The 11,493-nt window shown below is 37.9% G+C and overlaps 1 protein-coding gene across 3 annotated transcripts in view; it reads right to left on the reverse strand.

Annotated features, from left to right (window-relative positions):
• RAD17 (RAD17 checkpoint clamp loader component) overlaps positions 1-11,425 on the reverse strand; it is a 34,010-nt gene extending 22,585 nt beyond the window's left edge. For 2 of the 3 annotated variants that reach the window (XM_070774574.1, XM_070774572.1), the window contains exons 1-5: positions 11,281-11,425; positions 9,692-9,795; positions 6,775-7,032; positions 6,151-6,234; positions 769-925 (exon numbers count right to left, since the gene is read on the reverse strand). In XM_070774574.1, coding sequence (XP_070630675.1) covers positions 769-925; positions 6,151-6,234; positions 6,775-7,032; positions 9,692-9,795; positions 11,281-11,296 — 619 coding nt within the window. In that variant the 5' untranslated portion in view covers positions 11,297-11,425. Of the gene's footprint in view, positions 1-768; positions 926-6,150; positions 6,235-6,774; positions 7,033-9,691; positions 9,796-10,925; positions 11,218-11,280 lie in introns of those variants that run through there. The other variant, XM_070774573.1, reaches the window with a different exon arrangement.
• Between the last annotated feature and the right edge of the window lie 68 nt (positions 11,426-11,493).

Genomic DNA, 11,493 nt, shown 5'->3' on the forward strand with positions numbered 1-11,493 from the left:
AAAGTAACATTACTACTAGAAAGTAGTAAGAATTACAGGAGTAGCAGCAAAAGAGTATGCATATGCACAGATGTTACAGAACCTAAAAATAGCATTTTAAAGAATACCCCACATTAAAATACTAATATAATTGTCCTTCTACAGAAACTCTTGCACTTCAAAATGGCCTAGGTGATTTGTATATGCCTAGCCTAGTTACTCTAAAGCAGCAATAGGAAAGCTATGCAAGTTAAAAATGATCATGCTGGAGTTTATAAGCATATATGTGAAGTTTTATTACATTATATTACATTACACAGTATTTTCCCTGGTGGCTTAGATGGTGAAGAATCTGCCTGCAATGCAGGAGACCTGGGTTCAATCCCTGGGTCAGGAAGATCCCCTGGAGGACAACATGGCAACCCATTCCAGTATTCTTATCTGGAGAATCCCCATGGACAGAGGAGCCTGGCGGGCTACAGTCCATGGGGTTGCACTGAGTCAGACGTGACTGGGCGACTGAGCACCACCTCTTTTATTGGAGGGACCCTCTCCTTCCTTCTCCTAAAGTTACTTCTCTCTGAACCTAAATGCACCCATAAAGTTTCATGTGATTGCTCCTCTGACTGTGAAGCAGCTGGTAGTGGGCAGATGCCGATCAAGTACAGGAGCCGCAATACATACCTTCCTCTCAAAAACATATCCAAGTAGGGTCTGAGGGGCTTGTTTCAAATCTTCTGTAAACACAGACTTTCCCACTATTTCCACTACCTTCACAACAAACCTTACCAGGATTCAATATCTCCTTGAAATCATCTTTTTGGAATTCTGGTAAAACTGGATTAATCCACTCTTGTACTTGAATACCATGCTCTTTTGCTAGTATTTTTATAGTTGTTGTTTTTCCACATCCAGGAGGTCCTGTTATTAATAAAATAGATCCACCCTAAAACCAAATATAAACATCAATAAAAAATCAAAATCATTGGGATGTTAGAATATTGTTTTAATATTCTTCTTAAATATTATCTCTAGAAATATTTAGTCATAAAAGCAGAATTAATTGCACAATGTTAGCTGGACTAAACCAGCTATAGATAAAAGTATCTTATTTCCTGAACTTCTAAGCACAGCTTCTGATAATTTCTCATTCAATTTTTGGGGGGCGGGGGGACTTCCATTTTTTCTTAGTATCTTTATAAAAATTTTTTTTAATTAGAGGACAATTGCTTGACAATATTCTGTTGGTTTCTGCCATATATGATGTGAATCAGCCATAGGTACACACATGCCCCCTCCCTGTTGCACCTCCCTCCCACCTCCCAGCACCTTCTATCCTTCTAGGTTGTTTCAGAGCACGGGATTTGAACTCCTTATGCCGCAGAGCAAATTTCCACTGGCTATCTGATTTTATGTGTGGTACTGTTTATATTTCAATGCTATTCTCTCAATTAGCCCCATGTTCTTCTTCCCCTGCTGTGCTCACAAGTCTGTTCTGTTTGCATCTCCACTGCTGTCCCTCAGATAGGTCCATCAGTACGGTCTCTCCAGATTCTATAAACACGCATTACCATGTGGTATTTTTCTCTGACTTACTTCACTGTGTATAATAGGCTCTAGTTCATTCACCTCATGAGAATAGGAATGATTCAAACACATCCGTTTTTATGGCTGAGTTGGAAGGAATGCCACCTCATGCGAAGAGCTGACTCATTGGAAAAGACTCTGATGCTGGGAGGGATTGGGGGCAGGAGGAAAAGGGGACGACAGAGGATGAGATGGCTGGATGGCATCACCAACTCGACGGACTTGAGTTTGAGTGAACTCCGGGAGTTGGTGATGGACAGGGAGGCCTGGTGTGCTGCGATTCATGGGGTTGCAAAGAGTCGGACATGACTGAGTGACTGAACTGAACTGAATAGTCCACTTTATATATGTTCCACAGCTTCTTTATCCATTCATCTGTCAATGGCCATCTGGGCTGCTTCTATGTCATAGCTATTGTAAACAGTGCTGTGATGAACAATGGGGTACATGTGTCTTTCTCAATTATGGTTTTCTCAGGGTATATGCCTAGTAGTGGGACTGTTGGGTCATATGGTAGTTTTATGGTACCATATGACCATAAAACCATATGGTCATATGGTAGAGTTGGACACGACTGAGCAACTGAACAACAGTAGTTTTATTCCTAAATTTTTAAGCCATCTCCATACTGTCCTAAATGGTGACTGTATCCACAATTCTTGCACTATGTTCCTCCCAAGGACTATTCAGCAGCCAAATTAAAACACCTTCAGCTAGATTAAAGAGGTCATGTCTGATACAAGTATTTTTAGAGGTTACCTGAACTCAGAAAATTCAATCTTAATATCAACCTCTCTTTGGATTATATAGTTCAATATTATACAAGTATAATATTCTTATGGAATGACCTCAGTTTGGATATCAGGTTTTTTAAGAAATGTATACTAAGAAATGTATTTACCAGAGACAGGACTCTAAAGACAGACTAAAGGTTATAGGTCTCAGTAACATTTCCTCACACATTGAAAAAAAAAGTTTTAAAAGTTTAAAACTGAAAAATTATCAGGGGAAGATATCCCACATGTAACTGTGGGCTGTGATCCTTGCTTGCTTGTTTACCTTTATTAACTATGGTGAACAAGGGCATGTGTACTTGTACCCAGAGAAGAGCCAGTTACACTATTCATTTTATTTAATTCTATTTTTTTTTTGCCATGCCATGCAGCTTATTGAATTTTAGTTTCCCCACCAGTGACTGAACCTGGACACTGGCAGTGAAAACACTAAGTCTTAACTTAGTGGACTACCAGGGGATTCCCCTGTTCTATTTTTTAAAATGGAAGACCTTATGAGTGATAGTTCTACAGGCCATGAGTTTAATGTTAATGATCTAATAATACATATTAAATAAGGTATCTTGAGGACTTCCCTGGCAGTCGAGTAGATAAGACTCTGTGTATCCACTGCAGGGGGATGGATGCTGGTTGGATCCCTGGGCAGGGAACTAAGATCCCACACGCCAAAAAATAAGTAAATAAATAAAATTTTCCAGTGGTCATGTATGGATGTGAGAGCTGGATTGTAAAGAAAACTGAGCGCCGAAGAACTGATGCTTTTGAACTGTGGTGTTGGAGAAGACTCCTGAGAGTCCCTTGGACTGCAAGGAGATCCAACCAGTCCATCCAACCATCCATCCTAAAGGAGATCAGTCCTATGTGTTCATTGAAAGGACTGATGCTGAAGCTGAAACTCCAATACTTTGGTCATCTGATGCGAAGAGCTGACTCATTGGAAAAGACCCTGATGCTGGGAAAGATTGAGGGCAGGAGGAGAAGGGGACGACACAGGATGAGATGGTTGGATGGCATCACTGACACAATGGACATGAGTTTGAGTAAACTCCGGGAGTCGGTGATGGACAGGGAGGCCTGGCGTGCTGTGATTCATGGGGTCGCAGAGAGTCGGACACGACTGAGTGACTGAATTGAACTGAAATAAATAAGGTATCTTTACACAGAAACATACAAAACAAGGTTATGTATTGATGGGGAAGTGATGAAAATGTGACCAGAGCAACATTAGGTTTTTCGTTTTCTTTCATCATTAGGTTTTGAAGGAACCAATCTTGCATTTCCCATAGGAGCAATGGTTCAGGACTTGCTAATTCTTTGCTTGCAGGGACTTTAACAGAACATAACTAATGCTGTTAATGAGAACTGATTACTTCTAAGGAAACTACTTCTTTTCAAAAGAAGAGGAAGCTCAAACACAGGCAGCCCTGCATTTTTCTTATGGAACAAAGTTGCATATGTTTTCTGACACATGATACAGCCACACCAGGTTTTGCTTCTAGCAACAGAATTGGGAGCTAGTCTCCTATCGGAACACTAAGTATTTTTTTAATCCCCCCAATGCTTACATTGTAATAGATTTACTATATTTTGGAGGAAAGAAGTTGGCCTCCAAAATTAAACTCAGTGAAAAAACAATTTTTTAGCTTTTCCATACAGAAATCTAGAAATTATCCAGGATTTTAAAAATCAAAATGTCTTATAATTACTGACATTGAAAGTTTTGTATAATAAAGAGTATATGGCTGGTTAAAGTACAACTTCCTAGAGGGAAGAAGCTTTTCAAACTGTAGAGGAAATACTTTCGCTAATACCTATATGCATGCACACACAGCTAAGTCATCCTACTGGTAAAACAATAACAATAACACTTGTGTTAACACTTGTGTAGGTTTAAGACACAATAATGCTTATACTAAAAAAAAAAAAAAAAAAGGTACTGTTAAGTGATAAAACACAGTGGTCACTGAAAAATAAAGACTATTTAGTTGAGATGACCAAACAACACAATGAGAAAAAGCTTTCTGAGAAAGTACCCAAGAATTGGTACTCAGAGAAACAAGTGATTTCTATGAGCCAGTAGAGGAATACCAATGCTGAAAATGAAGATTCATTTTGAGTACATTATCTTAACTCTACACCAAAGATTAGATTGACAAACCAGTCAGAAAGAATCTTGATTCAAAAAAGGACCTGTTTACCACTGGAGGTAATGAAAACACCAACTCTTCATCTCAAAGTAATTTATCCTGTCTTTCCAGTTGGAAATGTATTTAAAGGTATTAATAACTAAACAAACCCAGTTAGTAATGAGGAAATCTATTTTTATAGAAAAATGCCAGCTAACAATTATAGAAATAACAATAATAGAAGTAGAAAATTCACCATTTCACAATCTTAACAAAATTACTAACCAGACAAGGACTGAAAATGAACACTAAATCTCTTAGGTGAAAGACTGTCAGAAAATCCTATATGCTGCCAAAGCATCTTCCAATAGATTATGTGCCAAATGCAAGAGGAAATTACAATGAAGAGTTTTGACTATCACCTCCTTAATCTACCGATCAAACAACAGGATAAAAAGACCCTGGTCTCTTCAGTAAGTCAATGTCGTAGAGAGAAAGAGAAAAGTGAAGGGAACTGTTCTAGATTTTAAAGCCCTAACAGATATAATAATCAAATGTAATGGATGGTCCTTGATCATGCACTGGTTGTAACAAACCAGATATAAAAGACATTTTGAGGACAACTGGGAAAATGTGAATATGAATGGATCACGAGATCATGTTAGGGAATTAAATGTCAAATGTTTACATTTTATGTTAAAATACTCATGGGGGAAAATGATGGCTATATTACAGGTTTGTGAATATTCAATTACTATTCTATTTTTATGTTTGCAGAATCTAAAAATTTTAAAAGTTTAAAAAGAAAGAGAGGAAGAATATTCTAGCTTGGGAGTCAAGGGCAATTATGAAATTACGAGGTGAAAGAAAAAACATTTTACAGGGTAAAATAAATGATTATTTTAGGTTATACTTAGTAAAAAACTAGTATGTAATTTGCCTACTTGCTTCAGTGTGAGATAATTTGATATGCTAAATATATTAGCACCCAAATGGTTTACTATGCTTTAGACATAAGAGGGAAAAAGAGATAAAGTAAAGGAGAAAACTCAAAGTCTCTTGAGTCTTTTAATGAGGCAGAAGTAGTAAGGTCAGACAGCTTTCTACCACAGATGAGATGGACTCATGAGTACAAAGTCAGCATGTTTATAATAGCCAGGACATGGAAGCAACCTAGATGTCCATCAGCATGAAAGTTTTTAACTTCCTACAACCAACTATAAGGCAGAGAAACATCTGAGGTCAAGTATTTCTAAACATTCCTTGGGGTTTCCCTGGTGGCTTAGTGGTAAAGAATCCACCTGCCAATGCAGGAGACACAGATTTGATCCCTGGGTCAGGAAGATCCCATATGCTTCAGAGCAGCTAAGCCCATGCACCACCATGACCGAGCTTGTGCTCTAAGCCCGGGAGCCACCACTACTGAGGTCTGAAGCCCACACGCCCTATACATAGCCTGTGCTCTGCAACAAGAGCAGGCACTCCAATGAGAAGCCCTCTCACCACAACTAGAGAGCAGCCCCGCTCGCTGCAACTAGAGAAACTCCCACACAGCAACAAAGACTCAGCATGGCCCAAAAAAACACTAATAAACAAAGAAACAAAAATAAACAAATAAAAACTGCTTAAAAAAACAACAACAAAAACATTTCTTATTTAGTTACCTGTTTGGGCTGCCTTTCTAAGACTTCAGCTTTTAACCAGGTTTCAACTTCTTCAATTTTCTTTTTATGCACAGCAAGTTCATGCTAAAATTTTCAAGTTTAAAATAAAAACACTTTAACTCAAAAATTTCTGATACATCGCACAGACTATTGTACACATTTTTAATGAAAAAACTAGCAAATGAGTAACATAATAATAAAGTCTTTTTGATTGTAATTCTTTATATTCATATGGAAAAATTCTATTGTTAAACTGACCACAACATATGAATATCTGAAGCACATCTGAAATTATAAAATATTTTAAAATCCTGAAATATATTTTATTAAGGTAATAAATAGGGAGGGACTTTACAAAAAATTAAACAGATTAAGTCAATGTTAGGGGTTGATTAAATGAAACTAAATCAAAGGGTTAAATTAAATCAAAGACAAATAACCAATGATATATCTTCAGAATAACTGCTGGGAAAATTCGAGACTGCAAATATAAAAAAACTTAGAAGTTATTATTTTTTTCTAATTCATTTAGGCAAAAAGGTTTTTATGAATAATAACAAAAATGCACATCCCTCTCCTTCCTGAAACTAAATTATGAAGACTTCTTTGTATGCTAATTATTACCTGAGTTTCTGGTTTGTATTTATCCACCCATGGTTCATTTTCTGACAGATATTCTTTTGAATGTTCTAGACCACAGATCTGTTTAGAGGAAGATAGGTTTCCTCCTTTGCTAGCCGGAAATCTGCTACTTTCTAATGTGGAAGGCACCTTTTTTCTTCTAAGACTTGAGTTATTCACACTTAATGATGTGGCAGTAATAGCAGAAATGCTTGTAGTCTCTGAAAAACCATCAAATGATGGGTCTACCCAGTTTGTTACCTGAAAAAAAGAAACCATATAAATAAAGTTATATTTTTTTGCATCTATTCCCTATGTAACTACTCTATTAAAAATTCTTGTATTAGCAACATTGACAATAAATCTCACAAATTCTTTAAATAAAACTGACTCTATGTATGTTATTCTTCTACTTTACAATAAGTATAAATGCATGCTTATCTACTTGACCATGGCAATGATAAATGCCATATAGATGAATACAGAGTACAAACAATTATTTTTATAAATAATCTTTCCAGGGTAAAGATTGGTGGCTTCCCTGGTAGCTCAGACAGTAAAGAATCTGCCTGCAATGCAGGAGACCCAGGTTCAATCCCTGGGTTGGAAGAACCCTGGAGAAGGAAATGACAATCCACTTCAGTATTTTTGCCTGGCGAATCCCACGGACAGAGGAGCCTGGTGGCTACAGTCCATGGGGTTGCAAAGAGTTGGATACAACTGAGTGACTTTCACTTTCAGGGTAAAGATGAGGCTGATTCTTTTAAAACTCATTTGTAGCTTTGAAACACAAAAATTAAAATCACCTATCAAAAAAGAAGTAAAACAGAATAAAGAAAAAGGCAACCACGTAGAGCAGTAAGAAAAGGAACACTTCTGCCTTGACCAGATTAATATATTCACAAACTAAGAACCATTTCATACATTGAAGTAATCCCTATCAACCTTAAGACTTGTGAGGATAAGGTCTAAGAATACTGATGCTATGAATAATCCGTATGTATGACTTGATTATATTTTTCTTCAGCTCACGAAGCAACTAGTATGTTTCTGAAAGGGAAGCAGGCTTTCCAAAGAGGATGATCTGTCAGATTTGTTCAGGAAAATGAGTACTAGGTTAATAGAGCAGGAAAGTCAGTGAGTTCTACTTCACGGTCCTCTGGTCTATAGAAACTCCTGACCTCTCTGTTCCCCTCCATCATTTCTTTTTCTTTAAAATCCTTCATAATGATACACAGTGAAAAATGCAAAAACAAAATATTTTAACCTAAAAATATTTAGGAGTATTAAAAATACTTAATTTTTTAATTATTAAAAATATTTAATAATTTTATTTTTAAAAGTGAACTTTTTCTTAACATTCCAACAGTATAAATCTAGAAAAATCTAGTTCAGTGCCTGACTTTTGGAATTCCCTGCCTGGCTAACAAGGGGGAACAAAGATATATTTTCCTTGAAGAATGCTCAGCCACAGTTGTGAACCATTTACTTACTACACAATGCTTCTTGCTGGGAAGGAAAGAAAAAAACAAACAAACAGAGATTGGCACTGCAAGTAGGCTCAGGAGAAGGGAGTTAGAGCTTACAGGTATTTTATGAATGCAAAATCACACTTCATTCCTCTTATAAAGGCAGAGGTTAGGATTATGATCAGTAGAGGGTAAAGGAAGGAAGACCTCTGGGGAAAACAATTTCAGTCATAGCTACCCCTCTCATTTCCTCCTCTTTAAAAGACTATCACTGGTACTACAATTTTGGCCCCTTTCCTTTATAAAAATAGAGTACATGAAAATATGAGTAGTAGTAAAACTCTTAATAGCAATTCTCATCTAGCAACTTCAATATGCATATTACTCATAAATTTTAAAGTTTTATTTCTTACATAAATGTGAATTTTTCCTTAAAAAAAAAAAAAAAAGAAGAAACAGCAAAGTTAAATAATCTACTTACAGTCAGAGGACAATCAGATCCACCACTAGGAAAATGGATAACTTCCAGTACACTGTCTGACACCCATCCTACCCATCCACCAGCTGTACTGAGAACTGGTACACGGAACCACATAATTTCTAAGAGGTGGGGCTTTTCAAGTTATAATACCACATACAACATATTTATCTCTGATTGCTCTTTCATTCCCAATGTTCATCACAGCACTGTTTACAATAGCTAGGACATGGAAGCAACTTAGATGTCCATTGGCAGATGAATGGATAAGCAAACTCTGGTACATATATATACAGTAGAATATTACTAAGCTATTAGAATACATTTGAATCAGTTCTAATGAGGTGAATGAAACTGGAGCCTATTACACAGAGTGAAGTAAGTCAGAAAGAAAAACACCAATACAGTATATTAATGCATATATATGGAATTTAGAAAGATGGTAACGATGACCCTATATGTGAGACAGCAAAAGAGACACAGATATAAAGAACAGACTTTTGGACTCTGTGGGAGAAGGAGAGGGTGGGATGATCTGAGAGAACAGCATTGATATATGTATATTACCGTATGTGAAATAGATCACCAGTCCAAGTTCAGTGTGTGAAACAGGGCACTCAAAGCTGGTGTACTGGGACAACCCCGGGGAGGGGATGGGGAGGGAGGTGGGAGGGGGGTTCGGGATGGGGGACACATGTACATCCATGGCTGATTCATGTCAGTGTGTGGCAAAAACCACTAAAATATTGTAAAGTAATTAGCCTCCAATTAAAATAAATAAATGAATTAAAAAAAATTAAGGTTGTGTTTTCAGTGCACAGTTGTTTCACAATTATTAGAGTCTTTAGATCACTAATTATAATAAGTACTGGGCACCATTACTTTGATTGCAGTAACAAGTCATTAGGAACATATTCAAAAATTTATAACTCCTTTTGGGCAACTATCACATGGCCATTTTAGTGTATCATACCTTTGTGGAAGATACCTTTGGTCTAAAAAAAGTTTTTGACATTATAAACTTCAATAGTTCCCATCCGTAGTATACAACCTGTAGTACATTAAAGTATAATTCACCTAGGGGCAAAAAAAGAAAAAAAATCTCAAATTCAGAAAATTGTAAAACAGAAGTACAGTAATATGTATTGGTAAAATCAACAACATAATAAAGGCTCAAGAACTAGTGAAAGAGAATACTGTAAATATACATGCAGTAAGAAATCAAAATGGTAAAGTGAATTTTATTTTTAATGACTATAACTGTCAATTATCTACAGAGATACAGTTTTCACATGAATTCAGTAATACATTAGGTAACACAGAAAAACCAGACATTTGTGTACTTCTGTTTTGTTAAGAAAAATTAAACTATTCTCTTCGTGCAGTTTTTATACTGAAAATTAAAATTTTCCACACTTCAGGGCCTCCCTGGTAGTCCAGTGGTTAAGAACTGTGCCCTGCAATGGAGGGGACATCAGTTCCACTCCTGGTCTGGAAAGAGCCCCCATACCAGAGCAACTAAGCCCCTGCACCGCAACTACTGGGCTCACACACACTAAAGGCAGGGAGTACCCAACCAGAAGTCCACACACTGCCACCAGAGCGTAACTCCTACTCACCGCAACTAGAGAAAGCCTGCAAGCAGCAAGGAAGACCCAGGGCAGCCAAAAATAAAATAAATCATTTTTTTTCCCCACACTTTAAATTTCAAAAAATTTCCCCAAATTTCAAACAACCAAAAAAGCACCATACAATGAATTCAGACTTATCACTGACTTTAGACAAAGACTTTATATTTTACTATGAAGTTTTTCTGTAACGGTTTGTTCTTTTTTGAATACGTCATCAAGACATTTTTTTGGCAACACTCTTCTGAATTTCATAGTTCTTCAATGTTTACATAAACTGACGAACTCAGCAATTTTAAGTTTGCCAGAAGGAAAGTTCTTTAAAGTCAAAAACCTGTAAACTGAGCTTTATAGTTTGGAGACACACGTAATTTATGTGTAAACACTTCCACACACTAGAAAGCAAATCATACACACAAATTTTTCACAACTGGGAACATCTTTGCAGTTTCAAAGAGGTACATAGGTGGAAAAAAGCACCTCTTTGAGTGAACATAGTTGGCAGGTCGAAATAAGAGAGACAGACTGTTGTTCTAGTCAGAATTCTAGTTGCTCTTTGAAAACAAGGCTGACAGTTACCTCCTTTTAAAAATAGGCAACTGTCCTTGAGGATACCAGGTTCCTGAAAAGAGATGTCAGCGGCAGAAGAGACCTTGAAGAGTATTTCTAGCACACCCACCACCACCCTACACACTGCACTGGAGATAACTAAGCTGAAATATTTGTCCAAGGTCAGGCTGCTAGTCAGGCGAGAGCCGAGACGAACTCCCGTGCCTCTGCTCCAGGCCAGAGCTCAGCACCCCACCCTCTCACCCCCAGATGGGATGGGCAGTTCGGGAGGAGGAGCCACGAGAGGCCGGGAGGCGTGAAGGCAGACATGGATTCGCGTCTCGAGGACATATATACACCACAGCCGCAGCAACGACAGCCTTACTTTCGGGTAGCTGCATCCCCTCGCGGGCGGAGGGGAGCGGTGGAGCCCAGGCTCTGCTCCAGATGGAAGGCAATCCACCCGGCCCTGCCCGAGCTCAGCGCGGAAGCCTCTCAGAGGCCCCGCCCCTCGGGGACCTTCCAGATCTGTCGGCGCTTCCGCGACCCAGTCCGGAGGGCGGGGCCGCCTAAGGAGCGACTGTCTTAGGCATCCAGC

The sequence above is a fragment of the Bos indicus genome, chromosome 20 (genome assembly GCF_029378745.1).
Source record: "Bos indicus isolate NIAB-ARS_2022 breed Sahiwal x Tharparkar chromosome 20, NIAB-ARS_B.indTharparkar_mat_pri_1.0, whole genome shotgun sequence".
Lineage (NCBI taxonomy): Eukaryota > Metazoa > Chordata > Mammalia > Artiodactyla > Bovidae > Bos > Bos indicus.